This window comes from Myiozetetes cayanensis, unplaced genomic scaffold (assembly GCF_022539395.1).
Source record: "Myiozetetes cayanensis isolate MyiCay16 unplaced genomic scaffold, myiCay2020 scf5-8, whole genome shotgun sequence".
NCBI lineage: Eukaryota > Metazoa > Chordata > Aves > Passeriformes > Tyrannidae > Myiozetetes > Myiozetetes cayanensis.
The window spans coordinates 113,791,727-113,818,545 of NW_026087742.1; the positions used below are offsets into that span (position 1 = coordinate 113,791,727).

The window sequence follows — 26,819 nt, forward strand, 5'->3', positions numbered from 1 at the left end:
GCGGGCTTTGTTTCCAGCCCAGAGCCTCTGGTACTCCCTGATGTGCTGAGTGCTTTTTGTTTCTGGGGGAAAGTGGAGCCCATGGTTCATGGGAAGCTCATGGATACATCAAGACTGCCGTGGCCATGCCAGCTGTTGCACAGCAAACACTGGATTTTACCACCCTTCCAGAGGGATTGACCCACAATTTATTGGGTTTAGGGTTATTGGTGGCTGTAGGATCCACTTCCAAGCCTCCTGTTCCTACCACTGCTCAATACCTTCCTGGGCTCACTGACATTTTCAGCCTCTATAACGTCCTGTGACAGCTAATTCCAGAATTTCCTGACTCCCCACACTCTCTCTTATCTCTTTTGAGCTGATCTACTCATTTCATTGTGTCCACTCATTTTTATCATGGTGTTGCAGGACTTTTTGACTCACAGCTCTGCACTCGTGTTGGGCCCTGCCTTTATGATTTTTGCAGCTTGGCTCCCTCTCCAAACTGAAGAGTCTCTTCAGTCCCTTCAGGGAGCAGCTGTTTCATCCTCTCCAACTCCTGTTTTCTCTGCACCTCTTCTTACATCCCCAGGTCTTCCCTCAGACCAGACTGACAAGAAAGATGGAGAGAGACATTTCCAAGGGCCTGGAGTGACAGGACGAGGGGGAATGGCTTCCAACTGCGAGAGATTAGGGTTGGATTGGGTATTAGGAAGAAATTCTTGGCTGTGAGGGTGGGCAGGCCCTGGCACAGGTTGCTAGGGAAGCTGTGGCTGCCCCTGGACCCCTGGAAGTGTCCCAGGCCAGGATGGACAGGGCTTGGAGCAATCTGGGCTAGTGAAAGGTGTCCCTGCCCATAGCAGGGAGTGGAACTGGATGATCTTTGAGGTCCTTTCCAACCCAAGCTGTTCTACGATTCTATAATTCCGTGACTTTGCCTGGCCCACAACAACAGACAAAACATCTGTAGGAAGGGTTAAATAAACACTTTTGCAGACAAAGAGCAGATATGACAGAAAACACATTTATTTAAACTGCTGCACAGTGGAAATCTCAATCATTTTCACGTGCCAGCTGAGGGAGAAGTGGCTCACATGGCTTGTGCACAGGAAGCCTCTCTGCAGTTTTGGGGGCTGAATTTCTCTTTCTCTGAGGACATCCCTGTGGCTGAGTGACAGCAAAGTGTTTGGCAGTGCATAAACATGGAGAAAGACGTGGTTCCTGCCCTGAGGAGCTTAAAATGTGACGTGGACAACACTATTCCAACATAAAACAATTGACCGAAATGTGATCCATCGGACATAAGACCCATTTGAACAAGCAACTTGATTATCAAATATATATATATATATATATATAAAGGGCACAGGGAGGACACAGTGGTGTGTTCTGCTATGCATTTATAGGTTCAGAAGTCTACAGGCACAAAAGGTAGTGGTGGTTTGCTCGAGGGAGGGATTTTAGTTTCTTTGGCGGGGCTGCTCCAGCTGGTGCTTCCTGAGCAGAAATAAAGACAATTAGGTCAGAACTCAGCAATGATTTTACATGTCTGAACACTGCAAATACTGGGGTGAATTAATTCCCATGCAACAGAGGAACTCAGATCTAGGAGAGGTAATGTGAAAGAAAAGATGGATTTTGTGTCCTGTTGAGGCCCCACCAGCATCTGGTTGGTGAAATCCTTGGCAAAGTCTGAATTAGCAGGGAATCCTGTCCAGGTCGGGTTGGATGGGCCTTGGAGCAGCCTGGTTTAGTGGAAGATGTCTGTCCATGCCAGGTGGGTTGGAATGACACAATCTTTAAGGTCCCTTCCAACCCAAACCGTTCCATGATTCCATGGATCCCCCCAGGTCTAGAAAGAGCACTTTTCACTTTGTGGCTGGGAGGAAATCCCAACTCCCAAGGGAGAATCTGCTGGCAATTCCAGCTCTCTTGTAGGCTGACAGCTTTTCCCCAGTAAGTTATTGCCTGATCCATATTTCAGTGAAGAGGAGAAGGGTCAGCAGGATGAAGAATCACAAAATAAAGATGTGAAACCACAGAACTGGAGAGAACTTGGACACTCACACACCTCCAGAGGCCCTTCCTGTTTGGAATTAAACTTGGTCTAGTTTCAAAGGCAACCAGAAAACGATTATGTTGTGTCATATTTCTGGTCAGGCTTCTCTCCTTCAAGCAGTAATTTTCTTTTTAACATTTCAACTAAATTTGAGAGAAGGGCTTCATTTGGGACGTGAAGCTCCTAAAAGTGTCAGTGAAATCAGAAGCTGAGTAAGGGAGGAGAGGGAGGAATTCTCATAATTCTCATTCCAGATGGAAGAGAAGCTGCAATGATTCTAATGGGCACTTAACACTGACCTCTTTATCAAGTTTATGTTACTTTAAGAATATTTACAAGCTGTGCTCAATTTCTCAATAATTACCTGAAAACCTGTTCAAGAAATAATGTGTCACAGGGAGCTGCACTAAGACTCTTCTGGCTCCTCCACCTCCTCATTTTCTTCTCCCTCTTCCTGCTTCTCTTCTTCTTCCTCCTTTTTTTAAGAGAAAATAGTTGTAGTTACCTCATAGGAATCCAAGGAAAAAATAAACAGTCTTGAAATGCAGAGCTCTGCTTTTGCAACTGTTCTGTTTCTAGCAAATCCTCTGAGATTAAAAAGTAGAATTAATGTATAGAGCTTGTAATGTATAGGGCTTTTTAATCTCCACATTGGGGTTTTAATCTCCACATTGCAGGGCTTTAGTCTGTGGAGTTGATAGGCAAGTGCTGGAATAGAAGAACTCTCTTCTCAGGGAGGTTGGAACACAGTGCATGGTTGAGCTGCAAATAAATGCTCAAGATCAAAATGGGAATGTGAAATACATGACATAAAAGTTTAGTATTTTTAATCATGTGCTTTCTTGGAGCAGTGAACAAGATTCACGGCACAGGAACTGGACCCCTGAATGATCTAAAAATCAATCAGAGTCAGATAATACAGCCTTGGTTTAACTGCAAAACTTATTTCTCTGTTTTATGTGGAAGAAATGGCACAATTTGAAGGCAACAGCCCTTTGCTTCAGTCAACCAAAGGAACAGTTATCTGAAAGCTTGAATTTGTGCAACACAGACAACAACCTGTGCTTATTGCCTTTCAAGAGTAAATGAAGCTTTGGAGTGTTGTTCTGTCCTGAAAAACAACTGAAAATTGCTTTGCAGGCTCTTCTGCTCCTTCTCCTCCAGCAAAGTCTTGTCCAAAGGCACTCCCACGTGGATAAATAATCTTTATATCAAAATGCCATCTCTTCATGTAATGTCTGGGCTGCAGAAGTGATGAGAATTCCTTCCTGGCATAATCAACTTATCAAATAATACAGAATTAGTTCTCAGTCAGGACTGCAGGTCTTATACAAGCAGCTCAGACCTTTGGTTTTCCCCTCAGGCACCTCCTGTCTTAATAAGAGCCACACTTGAATCTCTGGAGTAAAATCCTGCTTAAACTTGTGCCTGGAATGGACCTGTTGGAATCAGATTCCTGGTTTAAATCATTACTTTTCAGGGAAAATCACTGCACTGAGGGATTATCCCTGCACAACCAGAAAGGCAGGATGAACACCCACACAGGTCAGCTGGATTAGAAGTTCTTGTGCCAAAGGAATATCACCCATATATTGGTGTCACTGATTGTCAAAGATAGAGTTGCCTTGGAGGTCCTTGGCAAATTTTATTGAAGATTCTGAAAGGCAATTTTTTCTTCCATTTACAGGGTTTTTTTAATGGTTAAAGGCCTGTCTTTGTTCCCAGACAATAAGGCTGTGATATGACCAATAATTATCTCCAGCAGAATGGAATTTTATATTTAGTTTTGTGAATAAGGATTTACCAAGTTCTGAGTGAAGCAATGGAACTGAAAGGGAATTAAATGCCCACAAACAAAAGGTGAAAACAAAGTGTCCAAGAACACTTACCCCTGTTACTGCATGCTCTTCCTTGCTTTCCTACATAGGAGACACAAAAGAAAATGTTAAAAAGACAAATCAAAGACAGAATAGCAGAGGTCATACAGGACAAAACCACTGCAAAAATCAAACACTGAATTTAGGGAAATTATGTGGCATTCAGTGGATTCACTTTGAGATAATGTGCTCCAGATTAACTCACAGAGCACATTTAAACTAAGCTTTTTTGCAGGAAAAGGGCAATAAAATCATTAAATGGAGCTCCATTTTTCTCGGTTCAATCAAATCTGCTTCATTGACAAGCAAAGCCTCAGAGCTGAGCTTTTGTTTGCTCGTTCAGGGGGAGGTTTTGTGGGTTTTTTGGTAATTAGCTGGTCTGCAAAATGCAAGTTAAATCAGATTTATAGAGAGTCTTATCTGTGTTAGTTTTCATCGCTCAGAATCTGGCTGGTGGTTGTGTTAAGTGTTGTAGGCTGGAACAGATGCCTTGGCTGGGGAATAAGGAACAATCCAAGCTGGGTTTAGGCTCTACATTGAGCAGAAGTGATGAGAGAGATAAAAAAAAAGAAAAAAATATAAATTTATGGTGAATAGAACTTAATGTCAGACCCTAAGCTGGTTGTGACCAGCAGAGAGCCTTTGCTGCTCCACGTGCAGAGGAGCTCGGGGTCCTTTCCTCAAAAAACTCAGAGATAAATGGATACACAAAGCAGGGAAAGGGATACTAAATCCAAACAAAATGGTTCCTAATGTTCTCCATCAGAGGGTGGGGATTAGGAATGAAAAATAAAAAGAGATTAGAAGGAAGTTAAGGCTGAGCTTGCTCAAGTGATTGGGGAAGGAATGTTTGGCAACAGGTTTAAGGTGAAGCAAAATTCCACAATCTAAAGAAATTTGAGTGCAGAGGTCTCTCAGTGGCCCAGGCTGAGAGCTGCTCCTGTCACTGCTGGGTGTGTGGGAGCAGCTTTCTATCCCAGCATCAGCTCTGGGCTTCCCAGGGTTCTTGTGTGGATGAGGGGCTGGAGCAGCTGGAGCTGCTGGAGCTGCTGGAGCCTGAGGAGTCTCATGGGAGTTCCATCAGTTTTTGGGGAAGTCACTGGAGGAGAGCTGGCTTGGTTACACCCAGCTTGAAGGAGTCATTTTGGAAATGGTTTGAAACTGGTGCTAAAAAGGGCCAAAATGCCAAGACTAAATTCCCACTGGCAGATTAACTCAGACACAGAACATTAAACTGCCACCTCTCCATTTTTCTGTGTTGTTACTATGTGTATCCTTTAGGATTTAAAATCCAGTGGAGATACTCCAATGGCAACCTGACAGTCTTTCAGTGGATTTATCTTCATAAAACCCTGAGCAGGTAAGACAATGTTATTCTGACTTTCTTTTATAGGCATTTCGCAGAGACAAAAGGTGGAATTCATCTTGCTGTAGCTGCCTCAGAGCTGTTCTTCTCATCTAAACTTGCCCTCTGTGTGCTGTCTGGAGTGAATGAGGAGACCAGAATTCCTACAGAATGATTCATGCCATCCCAACAGAAGTGATAATTGGGATGAGCTAGAGCAAGGCAGGCAGATGCCACCTCGCTGAAAGGATTTGTCCTGGGTGACATGAGAAGTGGGCGGTGGAACAGGGTGGAAAATGCTTTTTGTGCTCTCTCCCCTGCCTGGGAAACTGAAGGAGAATCTATTTTCCCACTTCCAGCTCCCACCCATTGTGTGAGGAGGGGAGCAAGGTGCTGGCTGTGCAGGAGTGCTGCTGCCTGATGTCACTGCAGAGCCTCAGACACAGCTGCTGACACATTTGCAGATGTGTTCCAGCATTCTGCCCTCATCTGAGGAACATCAGAGCACACTGGCAGCCAGAAGGGCAAGAAACCCAACCCAGCCAGGGAGGAACTGCAGTTTTGTGCTGGGTTTCTCTTGGGAGCCAAGGACAAAGGAATTCAGTGGCACTCACGTGTCAGCTGAAATTCACTGGGACTTAAAAAGGGCTTGGGCATAATTTAAGCAGGAATGTCTGTTCCCACTGAGGGCTGGATCTCCTCATCAACATTTGGAAACTATAATGGGGCTTCCCAGTTCCTGAGGCTGGCAGGAGGCTGTGAAAAGGGGCTTTTCCAGCCCTACAGGGACTGGGTCAGTCATTATTAATAAGGGGAATGAGGAAAGGTGTACAGGGAGGGGTTTCCTCTGGAAAAACATTGCAGCTGGACGGAAGAAAAAAAATAATTAAAAAGAACCATTTGTTTTGGTCTTTAATGAAAGAGAGGATGCATTTGTGACAGATATTCCCCTGGGATGGTCTCATCTCCAAACCACAAAAGAAACTGAGAAGTGTGAGGGCTCAGGTGCTGCAACAGGGCTGGCTCCTTGGGAAGGGTCACCTGACACTGCAGCATCAAAATAAACCCTCCCTTTAATGCCAGAATAAACCCTCCCTTGTGGGTGCCCTGCAGTTTGAGATGTGCCCACGTGGCTGCAATGTCAGACCATGACCCCACAGGAAGGAAAAGGCTGCTCTCTGTTTCTCCAACACCCAGGGGATTCTCCAGAGCCTGGAGGAGCCACTGTCAGATCTGCAGCAAACATTAACAAGGAGATTTATGAGCACTGCAGATGCTGGCAATCTTTTATTTCCACCCAGGCAGGACTCAGATGTCGAGTCCTAAATTATATTCCGTAACTAGAGTCTGGTTCCAAATGACCATCCAAAAGAAAAAAAAAAAAAAATCAGGAAAGCTTGTGGTAGCAATTGGCAAAAGGAAACCACGAAGTTATTAATGCAGGTTTCATAGCATCCTGATATCAAAGAAAATGCACCCAGAAGACGAGTAGGACCCATCTGCAATCAGTCTTCCCACCCTCGGGCACACTGAGGGGACCTGTGGGTTTATCTTTCCTGCGCTTGGCACAGGTTAAAAACCTTCATACCACAAAGGGAAAAGTTACCTGTTGATCTTCTGATGGTGCCTGATCAGACTGAGCCTCCTCAGGAGCCCCTTCATCTGCCTTGTCTTCTGTGTGGGCCTCAGTTTCCTCCACGGCCTCAGGTTTTTCCTCCATGGCCTCAGATTTTTCCTCTGTGGCCTCAGATTTTTCCTCCGTGGCCTCAGATTTTTCCTCTGTGGCCTCAGACTTCTCTTCCACGGCATCTGACTTTTCCTCCTTGGCATCAGACTTTTCAGTCTCCTGGCAGCAAAGGAGAGGTCATTGTCACCTTCAGAGCACATAATCAGCAACTCATTTCCATCAAATTCTTCCCTTTACCACTTTGGGGGTGTTTTTATTTCTAATTTTGTTGCAGCACTCAAATGAAAATCCAACCCTTTGGGGGTTCCTGTGGAAGGAGCACTCACTGGCGTGGGGATCTGTTGGGGTTTGTGTGGGGAAAACATGAATTGTGTGGGGAAAACACGAATTGTGGGGAAAACACGAATTGTGTGGGGAAAACACGAATTGTGTGGGGAAAACATGAATTGTGAGGGGGAAAACACAAATTGTGTGGAGAAAACACGAATTGTGAGGGGGAAAACACGAATTGTGGGGGGAAAACACGAATTGTGAGGAGGAAAACACAAATTGTGCGGGGAAAACACGAATTGTGTGGAGAAAACACGAATTGTGTGGAGAAAACACGAATTGTGTGGAGAAAACATGAATTGTGAGGGGGAAAACATGAATTGTGTGGGGAAAACACAAATTGTGAGGGGGAAAACGAATTGTGAGGGGGAAAACATGAATTGTGTGGGGAAAACATGAATTGTGTGGGGAAAACATGAATTGTGTGGGGAAAACATGAATTGTGTGGAGAAAACATGAATTGCGAGGGGGAAAACACGAATTGTGTGGAGAAAACATGAATTGTGAGGGGGAAAACGAATTGTGAGGGGAGAAAACATGAATTGTGAGGGGAAAACACGAATTGTGTGGGGAAAACATGAATTGTGTGGGGAAAACATGAATTGTGAGGAGAAAACACGAATTGTGCGGGGAAAACATGAATTGTGTGGAGAAAACATGAATTGTAAGGGGGAAAACACAAATTGTGTGGAGAAAACACGAATTGTGTGGGGAAAACATGAATTGTGAGGGGGAAAACATGAATTGTGTGGGGAAAACACAAATTGTGTGGAGAAAACACGAATTGTGGGGGGAAAACATGAATTGTGAGGGGGAAAACACGAATTGTGTGGGGAAAACATGAATTCAAGCCCTTCTTGGCACAGTAGATTCTCTAACTTTTTTTCTGTTGAAAATTTAATAGAATGGATGTTCAACCTGATGGCACATTCAGGTTTCAGAAAAAAAAAAAAAGCTTTTTCACCAGCAGGAATTCCAATTAAGGGTCATCAAGAAGCTATAGAAAAACAGAAATAATAGAGGATTTCATGTGTAATCTCAACTTTCTTGCTGAAAAACATGAGAAAAATTGTTCCCACAGCAGTCGGTCAAGTCTATTTATTCCAGCACTGCCACCAGGCACTTCCTAGAAGGCTCTTTATTTGAAGTCCTGCTGTACTTTCAGCCAGAAAGAGATTTTCCTGTTGCACTTTGGGAGCCTGTTGGTCAGGGATGGTCAAAGGAAGGAGAAGATGGATGTGTTTAAATGGGCACAGAACAACTGAGCCATGGGTGGAACAGTGAAAGAGGGAATTCAGGGGGGGTGACTCTCAGATGTGTCCTCTGGGTCTCTCTTGGCCATCCCAGTCACTCAGGCTCAAGAAAGAGAAGCTCAGACTGGAACAGGTGCAGAGGGGGCTGGAGGGACATCTGAGGGAGTGCAGGGCCCGTCCTGTGAAAGGGGGAACAAAAAAAGCTGCATTGCTTTAATCTGTTGAAAGTGATGCTGGGAGGGGATGTGATGTATCCCAAAATAGATCAGAGTAAACATCAGGGAGGGACAGGATAAGGAAGAGCTCTGAGGTAGATGCAAAATGAGTACAAATTGGCTCCAGCAACAGAGAGCTGGGCTCAGGGGAGGTCTTGTCCTGTGCCATCCTGAGTCCTGCACACTTTGGGCAGAGCAGCTCCTCCCTGATAGCAGAGTGGCTCCTTCCTCCTCCCTGTGCCCAACCCTTACAACTCATCCCCTGCTTCCATTGGAGTTCTGCTGCTTCTCCACAGCTTCATCTGTCAAAGAAAAGCCTCCAGTAATGACCAGATGATTATCCCACAGACCCGTGGCCAGTTCTGCTGGATGGGGACAAAAATGATAGGCAGGAGGTTAGGGATGGATCTTCTTTCCTGAAACTTCACTGTCTGTAAGATTTGGTGCTGTCCTGGCAATCGTCTGCTGAATTATGGAAAATAAGTTTTACAAGTGAGGAACTTGCAGAGAGAGGACAGTGGGCACAAAGGCTCCTGAATTCCCCTTCCTCTCCAACTGGAGCAGGAGCCTGATCAAGATTAAAGCTTTGGAAAGCCAAACATTTCTATCCCACACCATTTTCACACTCTGCTACACAGCTGCAGGAATGTTTCTGCCAGCACGTGGGGGACGCTCAGGAAGAGGGATGAGCAGCTGGGATGGAGCAGGAGGAGCTGCAGGAAGGAGGAAGGAGGAAAGATAATTTCTTTTTCTGGCAATATTGTCTCATTTCAGGTCCACGTAGAACTGTGGGCTCACTGCACTTGATGCTGGTGGCATTGTTATTAAAAGGAGATCTCCAGAAGCATTTGTTTGGCTTAATTTACCTTTGACTTTTCCCCCAGCTGGCCAACAAAATATTTGAAGATGAAAATATGTTGTAACATAAATATGTATTGAAATTCTCTTGTGCAACATCGTGTTAACACATTATTTTTTTTAGCAAATGACGACTTCTTAGAGATACTTTCTTGGCAGAAGTTCCCAAAATGAAAAGGATGGTGTTAATGAAAACTGAATTCAGAGAATCAGGGAATGGTTTGGGTGGGAAGGGATGTTAAAGATCCTCCAGTTCCAAACCCCTGCCATGGGAAGAGACACCTTCCACCACACCAGGTTGCTCAGAGCCTGGTCTGGAAATAAGTTCAATATTTCTTTTCAGTGTGAATATGAACATTTTAAAATCCACACACTAAATTCGTTTTGGCAGATCCACAAAACACGTAAGAGACCAAAGAAGGCATTCTAATGAAAATGAACCCACTGTGGAAATCTGCCTCAGATGAATCACAGACTTACTCAGCTCAAAGGGCAAAAAAAGAGAGTTGTAGCTGAAAGCACTAAAGTCTCGAAGCAGCTTGTTATCAGCCAGGACACACACACACATCCAGAGCTCTGGGTAATTCCCTGGAGAACTCTGACACTGGGAATGCCATCATTACACTCACTTTCCACAGAAACACGGGATTTGATTTTCCACAAATTCCAAAGGAAGTACCATTCATAAAGACTGGCTGGCAGGGCATTTTCTCTTTAAATAGAATGCACAACACTGTCAATTTGTAATTCAAAGCAAACTTAGGAGAAGCCTCCTTCCACTAACAGACTTCAGCTCAAGTATCTGCGGATTTTGGGATATCAAGATTCCGGATATTAAGATCAAGAATACTAAGATTAAAGCTTTAATATATTTAAATACAATTAAACTATTTAAATAAAATATTTGAATATATTTGCTCAGGTAAGTCACTGAGGTCACTGAAAGCATAGAAGTGGCAGTGGCTTTGAAAAGAAACATCCCCAACTTTGGGAGCAGCTGAGACTGACACACCTGACCCCAAACCCACAACCTGCACTGATTACAGTTTAAAAGTGCACACCCCTTATGTGGGGACATCCCTGCTCATGTCACTAATCCAAGATTAAATGGGATCCTCGAGAAATCTATCACTGATTTCAGTGATCTTGGAGTCAGGAATAAAGTGCAGCTGCCCTTGAATCCCAGCCTGCCCTGAAGTGTGTTTGGGAGTGTTCTAGCCCAGATATTCTTTCAGGAGATAAGGTATTTCATATCAGTAGATTAAATTACTTATTACCACAAGCATTATATCTTCTGCTTCTCTTAGAAGCATAAAACTGTGCTGCTCAGCCCTGTGAATTTGGAAAACACAATACCCAGTGGGATGGGGAGGCAAGAGGAGAGAGGATGATGTGAGCTAATTGGCCCTTGCTGAAGTGCCAGAGATATCTATTGATTTCCTGCAATGTCACTGAATTTTATGGGCACATTGCACCCTTTGAGGATAAAGATGTGCTTGGTTTCATAAAATCAGAGAATCATGGAATGAGTTGGGTTGGAAGGGGACCCTAAAGATGATCCAGTTCCACCCCGTGCCATGGGCAGGGACACCTTCCACCAGCCCAGGTTGCTCCAAGCCCCGTCCAACCTGGCCTTGGACACTCCCAGGGATCCAGGGGCAGCCACAGCTTCTCTGGGCAACCTGTGCCAGGGCCTGCCCACCCTCACAGCCAACAATTTCTTCCCAATATCCCATCTAACCCTGCCCTCTGGCAGTTTGAAGCCATTCCCCCTTCTCCTCTCACTCAGGCCCTTGGAAATAGTCTCTCTCCATCTTTCTTGTCGGCTACTTCAGGCCCTGCAAGGCCACACTCAGGTCCCCCCAAAGCTTCTCTTGTCCAGCTGAACAATCCCAGCTGTGCCAGCCTTTCCTCCCAGCAGAGCTGCTCCAGCCCTGGGATCCTCTTGGTGCCTCCTCTGGGCTCTCTCCAGCAGCTCCCTGTGCTCCCTGGAGGCAGCACCACAGTACCCAGGGTACACTGATATCCAGAAAAGCCACAACCAGTCTGATTAACTTTGATGTTTATTTGATATTTCCTACTGAAACAATTGCAGCTCTTTATAAGTAAGAAGACACTTAACTAACAGTGTGTACAGGCTGCTTTGTGTTTGCTGCTGATGTGAGAAGGGTCTCCTTTACACCTGTGGGTATTCAGAGCTTCTTTACACGTGTCTCAGAGTCAGTGTGCACCTTGGTGACAACTCTGACATGTCCCAGACACAGCAGAGTCTCTACAGTCCCTCTGTAAGTGTAGATCAATCTGCACACTGAGCTCTGGCACCAGCCCAGCTCCAGCACTGGGCAGTGAGTGTTCAGTGCAAACAAGTGGATCTGGTGAGCGGCTGTAGCCACGCCACCCTGGGGGAAGTCAGGGCTGCCCAGAGAGGATCTGCAGGACTGAAATGTGCACTTTGCAGTGACCAGTGGCGATTAATTGGTGAAGAATTTCACTGCAGGTGTTTTGTTGGGAGGTTATGATTTGTTGGGGAGCCACAAAAGGCTCATCTGCTTCCTTTAGGAAATGGGTTCAGGACAGGCCTGGATCATCCCATTGGACTGTGCTGTGAAACAGCACTGAGGTCATTAAAGAGCTCCTCTACTCCTGGTGCAGTGTGAGACAGAGGATGGATGGAAAAAGAAGTAGAGTACTTTAAGAGAAGAGCATAAAACGTTCATATTAATCTTATAAGGATTAATCCCTAGTAAAAAATGCCTAGAAAGCGCTTACTGACCTGTGGTGATTCCATGCTTTACAGTTTGCTTCTTTGATAAAGTATCACCACATCCCAGACCAAAAAAATACACCATTTTTAAAGAAGGGATTAGAAGCAAACTCTGTCCCACGTGCCATCATCACCATCCCTTCCACACCTGACTTATTATCCCGGATTTCTGCTGCTGGAAGTCACTGTCACGAGCCAGCCACTGTGCCTGTGCTAAGCTGAGGTGACAGCTGAGAGAGGGGGAAGGTTATTTGTGTGACAAAGCACAGCCAGCCCCTCATGCAGAGGTGCTGAGAGAGACACCTCTGCAAGGAAAGCTGAAACACTTGTACAGAAACAGATTCTGAAAGGGAGAAGGCAGAAATCCCACTTTTCACATGGACTTTTTTGCAAACACTCCCGCTTATCTTCCACTTTCAGGGCTGGAGCCACCACCCAGGAGCAGTTAATCAGCGTAAAGCACACTTGCACTAGCAGGAATCTGCCCAGCAGAATGCACCAAACATATTATTTTCAGTATTTACAAGGTTGTCATGAAGTAGGAACTGTGACAGCCTCTGCTGCCAGCTGGGAAGGAATGAATTCTAAAAAAATTACTACTTTGCTTCATAGACACGGTATCTAACTGAGCCCTGCATGAAGGAGCAGATAATCTACGAAGTGGCAAGGTGGGGAAATGCAATTTTCTTTATCTCATTGATTTTCCACATATCTTTTATAATGGTTATAATATGGAGTACCTGCAGTCCTGGAAGCCTTTCATGGCTTTGTGGATGTTAATTAAAGGAATTCTCCCAAGACCTTTGTGAGGCAGGCGAGTCCCTTTTATTTCCCTGGGTGGGAGATGGCACAGCTAAAGCAGGAAGTTTAAATGACTCTCCTTATATCCCACAGGGCCTCGGTGTCAGAGACATTTACAACAACTCGGGCTCTCCCCTGGGTGCCTTTTTCAGCTGTAGCTCTGCAGGCACTTCCCAAAGGCTCCTTTCCCTCTCTGCTTTTCCAGCAGAGGATAAAAAGGGACATTTACAGCCGTGTGTCACTGCCAGGGGCTGCAGAGCTGGCAGCAGAGTTGGACCAGGAGGCAGATCTGCTGCTCCGAGGCAGCTCCTCAGCCAGGTCACCACAACGAGCAGAGCTCTCTCCTCGCTCTCCTGATTAATTTCTTTGGTTGAATTGCCCACAAAAGGTGGTGAGATTTTATTCTCCTCTGACAGGATCTTGGGAGAAGGGAGCTGTAATGCTCTGTGTCATGAAACTTCTCAACAGAGGAAGACTCTGATGAAAAGAACACACCGAAAAAGAAATGTGGAAAAAGAAACCCCTCAAAATAACACGTTTTTCTTTTCTTTCACCAGAAATATTTTAGAACATTGTGAAAATACAGTGGATGGAGAACCAGGGATAGATTTGCCAGAGAGACTTGGTGAAGTCCTGGGTGAGCCTTTCCCTCCTCAGCCCTGCTGTTGGGGGGCCAGGACAAACCCTGTTTGGAAGGGCATGTTTCTCGTAACCCAGCCTAGAAATTGCAGCAGGAAATTCTGCATCATTTAAGAGCTGAACATGATAAAATACTGCTTTGTGTCAACAACAACAAAACCATCAGCTGGAGCCATGGTAACAAGCCTGCAGTGAAAGAAGGGGGGAAAGAAGGATTTTCTACTATTTACTGAAGCAGCCACTTCCCCCTCACCCCTCAAAACAACACTTTGCTGCACCAGAATCTAAAGAATTGCTTGTGACATGCTGAGTCACTGCCTGTGTTCATCTTTTATTAAAATCAAATAAATGATCCCCCCTGGAAGGACAGCAGCGCATACCTTGGTGCCTGGAGGAGGAGCAAGGCCCAGGAATGAATAAATAATATTTTCTTCCTTGGCAGAGAAAAACGATTCAAAATCCTAAAAAGAAAAAAACCAACAAACAAACAAATAAGAGAATTGGCATCAAAAAATCAAATAAAAAGCATAGGAGGAAGAGAGCAGCCCAGGTAAATCTTATATTGATGAGAATGACCAGGACTTTGTACTCCTGCCTGCATTATCTAAGCCCCAGGAAGAAAACACAGATAAAGAGAGTTTCATATAGGCCATAAAATTAATAAATGGGCAAACCTCTCCAAGAGACTTACACGTTAATTATATCCCATGGATTCCAGAATCAGATAAAATAAAGTGTCTCGTTTTAATGTGCCTCAGCTGTGCACTCCAAGGCCAAACTATTCCCACTTAAAGGTTAGGCTGAAAGCTGCTGGGAGTAAGAACACAAAACAGGCCCTCAAAACCCAGGGCATGGCAAATAAAAGACAACACTCAACATGATAGCACAGGTGAAATGATGACAGGGCAAATTAATTTTAAAGGAAGGCACCCTGGTTAGAAAATACTGATATTTTTCAGATCAAGGGGCTGTGCTGTTCCCTCTGACACGTTTGTAGCAACCAAAGTGTCTTGTGCACACGTGGACAGATAAATCCTCATGTCAAATGCCTGTTTTCAGTGCTAACATAACTGGGAAGATGTGAGGGAGGGCTCCTGTCCTGCCTCTAGAACGTGTGTGGTCTTTGCTGTTCTCACCTCTCAGTTAAGGAAGCTCTGCTGTCACTGTTTGGTTACTGGAAAGCTCAGGACTCACATCTTGCCCAGGTGAAAATCAGTGTGTGTTTAAGATCTGAGCAGAAACTCTGGCCCACAGTCACCCCAGGTCTGGGACAGGGGACTGACCCCATCTGCTGAGTCCTCCACTGCTGCCTTGGCCATGTTATCATCCTCCCTCTAATCCCAAATACCTCCAGAAATAGAAGCCTGTAAATAATAAGGTGCTGAGTCACCCCTGAGAACTTGTTTGTAAAGCTGGGTTAGACCCCACTGGTTTTATTGCCCTGTTACAGCGTTTTCAGGGAATAAATTACAGGCCAGGGGTAATCCCAGGGAAAAGCCAGAGTGGATGGTTTAGGAGTCACCTTAATGTCAACAAGACTGGACTCAGTGACATTTCAGTCCAGTTTGGAAGAGCTTAACAGACATGATAAATGACAGTCAATTCACCAATTTATCTGGGGGACAGATTGGCTTTCACACAGTCCCGAGCAGTGGGAACTGCAGTGCTGGGAGCAGCCCTGGAGCATATTTTGGGCTGAGCAGAAAACCTGCTGATGGCCCAGGCCACTCATTGCTCAGATGATCTGTTTTTGCTGTTCTCCTATTGCTGTGGGACTCCCCTTCTCATCTAAGCCAGGCAGTGTCTGTAGCCTCACCCAGGAACTCAGGGGTAACAAACAAAAATAGAAGGATTTTCTGCAATTCCAAGGGCTGGGACATGTGACATGGCCATGAAAACACAGGAAATTCGTGTCCTCCACGTGCCACACACTCACAAAACAGCCTGAGCAAACTGTGGCATAACGTGCCAAGAGCTGGGAAACAAGAGAAGGCAGCAAAAAGGACAGGCCATGAAGTGGACTTGATGTTTTATGCATCATTTTAAGGAAAAGCAGCAGATGGCAAGTGTGTTAAAAATCACCCAAAACACTCAGCCTTGCAGATAACCAGACCCGAGGGCTAAAGCAAGAGGTGTGAATGACCAGACAACCCCTTATCAGAAGGGGATACATCTTCCATCACATCAGATGTTCTCTGGCAGCAGGGAATGTGCACTGACATCCCACAGGAAAGGTGGCATCTCACGGTAAATGGGAGGTCACACTTTTCCTCACACTGAGGAGGAAGCTGTTATGTATTAGGTGAGGGATAAAGGAATGATTCCAGTGATCATGGAATAGCTTTTCTCTCGCTTTCCCAGTGGTGACCAAAGCAAACGTTCCTAAGGCAGGCAGTAGGAAAAACGAGCACTTTCAGGTAAGCAATAATGTTATATCTGTGTGAGAAGGAATAAACAGTCCAGGAGGAGGGGAGTGGTGTCATTTGTCAGGTGGACATCAGTGGGAAGTTGTTCCCCACATGCCTGGTAGGACACCAGGTCAGAGAGCAGAGAGAGGGTGTGGAAACACCACCCTTGGAGTCCTTTTGAATTGTGGTGGCCAAAGCCCCAGGACGACACCGGCTGACTTTAAGGTCCCTTCCAACCCAAACCCTTCTGTGATTCTGTCATTCATGGAACTGCTACAGCCAGATACATGGAAATACAGGGACCTCTGGAGGCAAGGCAGTGCAGCCTGCTGTCAGAGCAGGGCAGCTTTAAACATCACCCAGTGTCACCCCCTGCCATGGGCAGGGACACCTTCCACCAGCCCAGGTTGCTCCAAGTTTATCCAGCCTGGCCTTGGACACTTCCAGGGATCCAGGGGCAGCCACAGCTTCTCTGGGCAACCTGTGCCAGGGCCTGCCCACCCTCACAGCCAACAATTTCTTCCTGATATCTAATCTAAACCTACTCTTTCAACCTGAAGCCATTTCCCCTTGTCCTGTCCCTCCAGGCCCTTGGAAATAGTCTCTCTCCATCTTTCCTGTAGCCCCTTCAGGCCCTGCAAAGCCACAGTCAGGTCACCCCAAAGCTTCTCTTGTCCAGCTGAACAATCCCAGCTGTGCCAGCCTTTCCTCCCAGCAGAGCTGCTCCAGCCCTGGGATCCTCTTGGTGCCTCCTCTGGGCTCTCTCCAGCAGCTCCCTGTGCTCCCTGTGCTGTTCCCAGGGCTGGAGCAGCTCTGCAGGTGGGGTCTCACCTGAGGGAGCAGAGGGGCACAATCTCCCCCTGCCCTCCTGCCCACAGTGCTTTGGATTCAGCCCAGTTTGGTTTCTGGGCTGCAGGTGCACACTGCAGCATCAAATAAAAGTCTAATAATTCAGAGATTTTTTTTTTCCTAAGTATGTACTTTGGAACTTTTTCCTACAGTTTTCAGTTTACAGAGAATAGCAGAGATTTCAGCTCACAAAGAAAAGCAGAAGTTTACATTCCATTTCTTTCCTAGTTTTCTGGAGTTTTTTCAGTTAAGCCAAAGCAAAGACAAGAGCAACAGAGTGCTCAGTATATTTAGCAAGTGACACAGATGCAGACTCTGTCTAGACATGAGCAAAGAAGCAGCTTAAGGAAAAGATCAAATAAGGACATATTTGCCAACACTGATGGATTAGGATGGGTACTTGTAGCTGGGCATACAGAATGAATCCATTTGTAATCTATTTCCTCAAGTGGCAATACCAAAATCTGAGAGAAAAAAACAAGATCTGAGCTATTTATAAGACAGTCTTAAGCCTCTCTGACCTCAAGGAAAAGCTGCTCCTAGTTATGTATCTTCATGAAAATGCATCCCTAAGAAACTCCCATTTTACAGAATAAGTTGGGAAGTGGTTTTCCAGAAGACGGATAAAAATATCAGTGGAAAAGCAGATTAAGCAGCAGGACTGCATTTACTTGCCCGTTATGCCACTCTATTCCAGCATGAAAAAGAAGACTCCTCACCTGTCCCCGCTATCCCCTCTTTTCCCACCACCACCACTCCCAGTATGTCACTGGAGTGCAGGAGAGGACACTGGAGAAGGTCTCCAAGGAGCTTTTCTCCTTGTGGAGGCAAGAACCATGACCCTGCTCCTGGCAGGTGTTTCCCTGAGCCACTGGTAAGGACCTTCAAGGAGATAACGACACAATCCCCTGTAAACTGTGCCTTTTCTGACTCCAACTTTCTTTACTGCCCTTTTTCCTCATACATCTTGTCCTACCCCTAGTGGGTGTGGAGCAGGAGACGTTTTACAAAAATCCTGGGAGCATGGGATAATTCCTGTGGGAATAAACCTCAGGAGAACAACTGGTCCAACCTCCTGCTCGAAGCAGGGCCAGTGTTGAATTCAGACCAATCCTATCTGAAGGTTGTCATGTCTCTCTCCAAATCTCTCTTTCTCAGGGTGAGGGAGGAAAAGAGGAAAGAAGACTGAGCAGAAATGAAATGTATTATCATATTTGACCTACAGAAGTAGTCCTGCCTGGGAATGAAGGAATTAAAAATCAGTAGGGAGAGAAAGCTGAGAAAATGAAAGGGAAAATATCCTACCAAAAAAAAAAAGAAAAGAGATGTAAGGAGTTTGACGTGTCAAGCACAGCAAAATGGAGATTAACAGAGGGTGTGATTCCCATTTACAAATACATTGGGATTGCAGCTGTTGAAGGTGAAGGGTGATTTGGGCACAGCAGGAAATTGGTCTGAACTGGGTACAAATCCAAGCTGTGGCAGCCCCTAGCCATGTTCTGCAGCAGCCACATCATCCCACGTCACATCACACTCCCTGGGCAGCTTCCCTGAGACTCCTTCCCTGGGGAACAGGGAAAGGCTCCTGTGCTGATAGGGATCTCATTACCTTATTTATTTGGAAATAATGATGCCATAAATTAGTCTCTGTTCTGCACCCACTGGGATCATTAGCTCTGAGCTTTGGGAGCTGGCTGCATTAGAATTCTGGAGAGTTCTTGGCTAATTGTAAATTTGATTTAGTTTTTAGATCAGTAGCTGCAGCTCCTTCCCCCATGGAGGTGTCTTTGCAAAAGGACTATTTCTTCACTTCAATTTATTTATTTCAAGATGTAGATTGTTTGGCTTCCTGAAATAGCTTCAGACATGGAATAAAAACTTTGTATTTACTATTTACTGGCAAGGCTGACCAGCTGCAGCACTTTATAAGGCAATTACTCTTTAATTCCCTATATAAACTCTGCAGGGAACACCAGAAATATTTATTGCAGCGTTGGCTGCCACAAACCCTAGAGTAAGATATATCAGATTATACTTTCCCTGGGTGCAGACTGGGTGCTGAAAGGCACAGGAACTCCAACACCCCAAGTTCTGGTTTAAGAATCCTGTGAGAAAACAGGAGGGGAAAAAAACCTGCACTCCAATACTTTTCCCACCAACTTTTGCTCTGGGAGCACCGAAATGAATTCTAAAAACTCAGTGGCATGTAAATCCCTCCTCTCCCAGTCCAACCTTGCAGTAGTTCACACTGGATTTGTGCAGTAACTTAAAACTGGGCTCGCTATGTCAGCTGCATTTCAGGGCGCTTTGCGGGTTGGTTCCAGCGATCACATCACAGCAATTCGCATTTCCACCCAGACTGGGAGGAAAACAAGGCCTCAGATTATCTCTTTTGACTCCCAATCCTAATATTCAGCCTGGCACAGTCCTACCTATCTGTGGTTTGAACAAACTGTCTCGAGAGGAAGAAGCTGTTACAAGCACATATGAAAATATAAAAGTATCTGATGAGTACCACGAGGTCTGTTTTGAAGAGCTGGATGTTAATTGAATAAGCAATATAATCTCAACAATTCAAACCACGTACTAGAAGTGTTCCAGCAAACAATCATCCCTATTTATTTGCAGGACATGATGGAAAAGAAAGATTCATGGTCACAGCCTCTGGTGCCTCAGATGTCTCTTTGACAGCCCAGATGAGTTCTGTGTCAAACAAACAAAATATCAACACTTTCCGTGCAAAATTAATTTAATGTTTTTCCTCCATGTGTGCTCTGCTCTTGAAAATAAATATATTTTGGTGTTTTTTATTTTTTTTTGCTTTTCTGTGCTTAAAAAGTTCCTCCTGAGGATTGTTCTTTCACAGCCAACCTCAAATTGTCTTAAGGGGTTTGTTTGACACTTCCTACTAATGGAAAAGGGTCATTTCCTTAGTAAAACAACTCTCTGAAGGTATTTAAAGATCCAAACAGTTTCTTACCCCACAGTACCGCTCCTCATTGAAGATCTGGGGAGGGAGGGGGATTCCATTCTGAGGCTTTTTTTCACCTGGCACGTTCTCTCTCATCCATTTCCTGTTGTCCTCATCCCCTGCTATGTCCATCTGCTGGAAGTCAATCTTGTTGGCCTCCAAGAAGCCCACGACTTCTTGCTGCTTCTTTTTTATCTGGGGAGGGAAGAGGAAAACCAGCGTTCCTTCTTTAAAAAGAAAATTGCTGTTACAGGAACTCGTTCAGGTATGTCAAATTTACAGAATCCCAGGATCATTTAGGCTGGGAAAGACTCCAAGATCGAGTCCAGCCTTTGGCCAATCACCACTTTGTCAGCTCGACCAGAGCACTGACACATCCAGTCCTTCCTTGGACGCCTCCAGGGGTGGGAACTCCACCCCCTCCCTGGGCATTCCCTGCCAAGGCCTGACCACCCTTTCAGTGAAGAAATTCTTCCTGAAAGCTGGAAGCTCCTGAAGCTGGATCCAGCTATTCAGCAGCCCTCAAACATTTCAGCACCCACAGTGCTGCCACCCCCCCTGAACATCCACCCCCAGCTCCTCTGCCCTCCCTGGGAGCACTGATAGCTCCATCTGGGAAATGAGGCTCAGCAGGAAGCCTCCCACTCTGTTCCCAGATCCATGAGGGTGGTGCACAGATACCTGAGCTAATCCTGCCTGAGGTCAGCACAGCTCTGAGAAAAATATGCTCCTCAACAGATGAGAGCCTCCTTTTCCCTGCTAATTCCATGTGACATTTGGCTCTCCAGGAGCCACGTTTCTCCCTGTTCTTTAATGCTGAGGGGTAATTAAATATCACAGAATCAGAATTATGGAATCATCAGGGTTGGAAGGGACCTCTGGAGATCACCCAGTCCAACCCCCCTGCCCAGGCAGGGTCACCTGGAGCAGGTGACACGGGAACGTGTCCAGGTGGGGTTGGAACGTCTCCAGAGAGGGAGACTCCACACCCTCCATGGGCAGCTCTTCCAGTGCTCTTCACCCTCCATGGAAAGAAGTTTCTCCTCATGTTGAGGTGGAACTTCTTGTGTTTTAATTTATGGCCATTACTCCTTGATATATAACATCTAAATCCGAGTGAAAGCTCAGGAAGATCCAGTAGAGCTCAACTCCTGTGCTTCAGGATTTCCCTTTGCAGAGTGACACTGAGGTTGGACCAGGAAGAACAGGTCAGATACAATTAAAACATACTGGACACAGTTTCTGTGACACCAAAAAATCTGTCCTGGCCCTTGATGCAGACATCAAGCCTATATCCCATCCATTTACCCTGGAGCTGTAATACTCAGTAGAATTCCCTAATAAAGGAATGCTACTCCTAAACCACACTAGAGGAACTTGCCATCTGACTTAGCCAGAATGATACATCGAGGTAATTTTGACATATGAGCCATCTCATGGTTTGAAACCACGCCTTCCACACATCAGGCATCTGAACACCTGAATTTAAATGACACCAAGCTGGTGGAAATCAGTCCAAGATGGGAAGTGAAACGAGAAATAAAATCATGGGTTATGCATTTCTGTAATCTAACAAAACAGAAGAGCTGAAGTAGAGTGATAGCCTGTTATCCTGGAAGAATGAATTGGCATAAATGAGAACAAATTTTCTCAGATTATTCTGAGTTGGGAAGAACCCACAAGGATTGCTGAGTCCAGCTCTTAAACGTCTGGGGGTTGATCCCCCAGCCCTGGTGTTCTTATCACTGACTGAGCCAATCTCAGGGCCAAGTTCTCCTTGTGTGAGTAAAAAAAGTACCTGTGCTTGCTTGTAAAAAATAACAATCATAAAATGCTGTACATTTTTATGACAGCAATAGTGGTTTATGGTGAGCTGCAAAAAAGCACATCACTTTGAGTGGAACCACTAATCCAAAGTGGTCAGAACCCATGGAGCTGACAGAGCTCAAAGGTGCTTATTTATGCTCGTATTTTAACTTCTCAGAGATAATTTTATTAATGGCCATTAGCAGTTGTTTGCAGAACACGTTCGGGCGGCAGAAGGGATTTTTTTGGAGGAAGAGGCAGAACAATATTTGTGTGAATGGTTAATAAAATCTGCACAAGCCAGTACCAGGAGTTCCATCACATGCTCTGACAGGCAGAGAACTCAAGTGCTGTCAGCTGCAATTCCAGTGTCAGCTTGTCCCCTTGGACACAGGCACTGCAGCAGACACATCTCCTGGAATAGCTGCACACGGATAGTGCCTCTGAGGAGATGGTGGAAACAGAGCTGGAGATTCTGTGCTCCCCTGCCTGTGGCTGGAGATAGAACTTCTAAACCTGGCTTAGCAATCCTTCTTCAGCTCGAGGTTCATAATACACAGGAGGCTCAGGCAGCAGCAGGTCTGACAGCAAAAATCAGGCAAGGGCTGCATAAAAAAATTACTGCTGAGGCAAAGCAGTAAATTCCATGGAATTATGCTGCAGAAGGAAAAGGCAAGGTGTTTATTACTGTGACAGTACCAACAAACCAGGCAGCAGCTGGGCTGTGTCTCAAGGCTCCCCATGGGCAGGGTTCAGTCAGAGCAAACACTTGGGACACACACCAAGTGTGAAAGCACAAAGCAAACCTTTGCTGGGGGGGGGCACAGAGCACTGGGCAACCGAAAGAACGTCCCCAGCAATCAGCACTCAGAGCGGGAAAGGGAGGATGGAACAACCCAGAGGACGAGCGAAGATTTTCCCTGAAGGGATGAGATGGCAGGAGCTTGTTTGTGTCCCCACTTGGGTCTGATGGCACGGGAAGAATTCAAATTGCTTGGGCAGAGATTACTTGGAAAGTGGTGGTGAGCAGGATATTCTTTCATCAGTGCCATTTTCCCTTTCAACAAAGCTTAAGTTCCACCATCCCTGGCTGCTGGTCCATTAAAATAATAAACCATTGGTTTAAATCATTTCTGTCTGGCTAGAGGGGAAGAGTGGAACAGAGGAATTGTGGATGTCCCATCCCTGGAAGTGTCCAAGGCCAGGTTGGACAGGGCTCAGAGCAACCTGGGCTAGTGGAAGGTGGCCCTTCCCATGGCAGGGAGTTGGTATGAGATGAGCTTTAAGGTCCCTTCCAACCCAAACCATTCCATGACTCTGTGAAAAGCTACGGATAATACTGGTTTCACCTGATGGCTAATGAAATATTATCATCTATATGTTCACAATCCAGTGCATTCCTGTTGATCAGCTGCCATGGCAGAAGCAAATGGTCAACAATTTACAGCAAGAGGAACAGTTGGAAGCTGTTCCCCCTTCTCCTGTCCCTCCAGCCCTTGGAAACAGTCCTTCTCCATCTCTCTTGGAGCTCCTTCAGGCCCTGCAAGGCCACACTCAGGTCACCCCAAAGCTTCTCTTGTCCAGCTGAACAATCCCAGCTGTGCCAGCCTTTCCTCCCAGCAGAGCTGCTCCAGCCCTGGGATCCTCTTGGTGCCTCCTCTGGGCTCTCTCCAGCAGCTCCCTGTGCTCCCTGTGCTGTTCCCAGGGCTGGAGGCAGCTCTGCAGGTGGATTCTCACCTGAGGGGGCAGAGTGGTACAATTTCCCCCTCACCTCCTGCCCACGGTGCTTTTGATGCAGATTTGAAGGGGGGAAAGTCCACAAAACATCGCCAAAATCACTGGGAATAAAGGGTTTTAGAGATGCCCAACCATTAGCAGCAGCAAGCAAGACTTTGCAAGACCTGACCCCTCTTTCTCCCATGATTTAAAACCTTGCAGGATATTCCCAATCCCTAAACACCTCTGTGACTAACAACAAAATAATTTTATTTTTCTTACTACTTGCTCCAAACCAAGCATTCAGTGCTTTTTAGAGCTATAAATAAGCTCCCCACTTAATGACTAGTTCAATATCAGCTAAGTTTGGGAGGAGAGAGATAATAAAGCTGAAGATATTTAAAATAAACTTCTGAATCCTCAAGGGCAAAAATACAGCTTAGAGCCACAGCATTCAAGCATCTGATCCAGAGCACCACAGTGTCACTGGGTTCACTGCAGACACTTTTACAAGGTATTTATTAACATGAAAACAAGTAATAATGAGTAGGATGACCATGTAGTACATAGAACAGAAATTATTTTCATTCTTTACCAGTGATCTGATTTAACCAGAGGAGGCTGGACCCATCCTGTTTGAAAATTCAAACTCAGCACCACACATCTGATGGAGATCAGGCACTTTGAAGAGATCACCAGTGCTCCTGGGATGGTTTAAACTTCCAATTTCAACTCTTTAGGGATTACATTAATACTTCTTGGGAAAAGTGTGTACAAGGCTGATGCAAAATTTTCTTTTAATAGGATTTTAGTGATACACTGAATTTTGTGCTAACTCCTTGCACGGGGGAATTTTATTTGATGTCGACTGAAAACTCATTAAAGGTTCATTGAGAGGATTCCTCCCATCCACATTCATCAGTAAGCATGGAACACTTGGCACTGCAGTTCTACATCAGCAACAGGAACACAAACTGCCTTCAGAGTTTGGCAACTTATGAAGTTCCTCAAGCAGCAAATGGACAATTCCAAATTACCAACCCTGAAGTTTCCAACCTCCTCCTCTTTTCTTTTCTTTTTTTTTCCTTCTATTTCATTATAAAAAAGAAGAAATGCTACATGTCAGTAGTAAATTCAGAGCGTCAGGTTCAGTGGGAGAGCTGCAAAGCTCCTCAGCAGCATTAAAATGGGAATTTTGGTGAGCGATCCCCGTTTCATTTTCTAGAGACGATGGTTCCATGAATAAGGAGGGTTTTTTGGAGCTTTTCCACTCTGGAAGCTTCTTAAAGACATGGAGGTGGTGTCAGGGAGATAGAGATGTAGTTACAGCCCTGTGCAAGCAGCAGCCAGTTTGTTTAGCCATGTCATTGGCAGTGAGTGAGTGCCAGAGGAAAACTGAAATCTGAGCCCATCTGGGAACTGGATATAAAAGGAAACAGTCCTTTCCCGGTTCCCACCTCCCCCGGACTTCCAACCTCCCTACTATTGCCATGCCCTTCCCTTCAGCTGATACTCCCTGCTGACAGCTACTCACTGCTAAAAATCATCAGTATAATGTTTCAAGAGACACCCACATCCCCCCAAAAAAAAAACCCCAAAAGACAAACCACCAGGCAAACCAAAAAACTCCCCAAACCCAAGGAAAAGGGAGGGTAGTGGGGAAGAAGTTTTCCTGCATAATTTAATTCAGCTCCAGGCTCTTTCTCAGCCGGAGTTCCCCTTTTGCAGGGGGAGTGTCTCAAAGCCTCTTTTAAAAACAAATACACTTTTTTTCTGCTGCAGATAACCTGACTTTGCTTCTGTGCAAATACAATATCCACTTTGTCCTTCTTCAGTGAATGTATGTTGCATATACTTTTCCAAACACCAGTAAATCTATTAAATGACAGATAATTTAGATGTAAATGTCAAAACTGTGGGAAAAGCTCTCATGCAAGCCAGCCTGCACCACCAGGAACTCTCCACATCTTGAGCAGCTTTCAAGGATAAGGTGGTCAGTGCACAATAAAAATAAGGTTTGTTGCTGCTAAGAATTCCAGTGGTTTTGTTTTTTTCTCAAATGCAAGCTCTGTCCTGGCATCTTCTGGGCTGATTCCCCGCCCTGATCCCAGCAGTAAGAGGATGTTAAAGCAGTCACCTACCGCTGTCGAGCCCGAAGATGTGGCCACAAACACTTTGATCACCATGCTGGCAGCGATGGAAGTGAATCAGCAGAGCCTGCTGTCCACAAGTCCCCACGATCCCAAGAGGAATTCGGCAGCTCCCGGGCTAACCCCGCTCCTAAATGGATGCCCCCTCCCCCAGGCAATCCAGCAGCTTTGCCCTCTCCCTCTCCCCGGGCTCCCAGGTTTTCCCACTCCATTGGCTCTCAGGCATTTTGGGACGAGGATTGGTCCGTAAGAGGAGCCACAGCCAGGGGTTTGCACCTGCCCCCGGCCTTATTGCACTAGATTGACAGGGTGGCAGCCCAAAAAAGGCAAGGGAGAGTAGTGCACCAATGAGACAGGGCTGGAGAAATATTCGGGAGAGGGGGAAGGGACGAGTGAGGAGGGACAGGGAGTTGGGGGCGATCCCAAAGCTGGCGGGTTGCACTAAAGAGCTCGTGCCCTTTCCCTGATCACAGCAAGGCTTTGGGGTTAGAGCTGCAAAATTCAGATTATAGGAGGGGAAGGGAGAAGGGGAGGGCAAGGGGGGCGTAGATGCAGGAGTAATTATAGCAGAGAGCACGTTGAAATGAGCCTTGGTTATGAACGCTCTCGGCTTTAAAGAGTTCAGCTCATCGTCCTCGCTGCAGGCTCGGGGACTTCCCCCCCTGATCCTGAGGGAGGTGATTTGGTTGATTCCATGCACCCAGAACCTGCAGCTGCCTTTTCTTCCTCTTTTTGCATCACCAGTGAAAATTTCCAGGGCACGAGGTGAAAGAAGAGGGTTGGAATACTTGGGACACCCCACCATCCCATTCTGCTCTTTATCCAGGATGCTCTTTTTCCATCTGTTTGTCACCTTCTGCCCCAGAGATGGCCACAATTCGGTGGCTGCCTGCACATATTTGCTCAAGGAGGTCTCTGAGCGTGAGAGGTATTTTAAGAATGTTAAATGATAACAGATTACTTTCAAACTTGAAGGGCAAAGTTTGTTTCTGCTGTAAGGGAGCGACGTGAGCTCAGTAAAGGCTGTCCCTGTGCCAGAGGTGAAACTGGTCTAGGTTTTTAAATGTTAAATATCTTAAACTTCACATGTTAAGATTGACTATAGCAGTGTC

General features: G+C 45.7%; 1 protein-coding gene across 1 annotated transcript; it reads right to left on the bottom strand.

The window, feature by feature from the left end:
- Positions 1–1,400: 1,400 nt before the first annotated feature.
- On the bottom strand, positions 1,401–25,825 carry SH3BGR (SH3 domain binding glutamate rich protein). The gene is made up of 7 exons (XM_050332889.1): positions 25,699–25,825; positions 20,045–20,230; positions 14,188–14,268; positions 6,867–7,106; positions 3,928–3,957; positions 2,403–2,510; positions 1,401–1,476 (listed from the first exon to the last, which is right to left on the bottom strand). Exons 1-6 carry the CDS (start codon positions 25,741–25,743, stop codon positions 2,445–2,447), a joined length of 648 nt encoding a protein of 215 aa, XP_050188846.1. The 5' UTR covers positions 25,744–25,825; the 3' UTR covers positions 1,401–1,476; positions 2,403–2,444.
- Positions 25,826–26,819: the final 994 nt, after the last annotated feature.

What these genes read in the sequence shown, in the direction of transcription:
- SH3BGR (XM_050332889.1), bottom strand. Translation starts at nt 25,743, where the DNA reads ATGGTGATCAAAGTGTTTGTGGCCACATCTTCGGGCTCGACAGCG. An exon ending in CTCCTCCTCCAGGCACCAAG is followed by an intron (nt 7,107 to 14,187) that starts GTATGCGCTGCT and finishes CTTTGCTGCCAG; the next exon opens with GAGACTGAAAAGTCTGATGC. An exon ending in AAGAGCATGCAGTAACAGGG is followed by an intron (nt 2,511 to 3,927) that starts GTAAGTGTTCTT and finishes TAAAAAAAGGAG; the next exon opens with GAAGAAGAAGAGAAGCAGGA.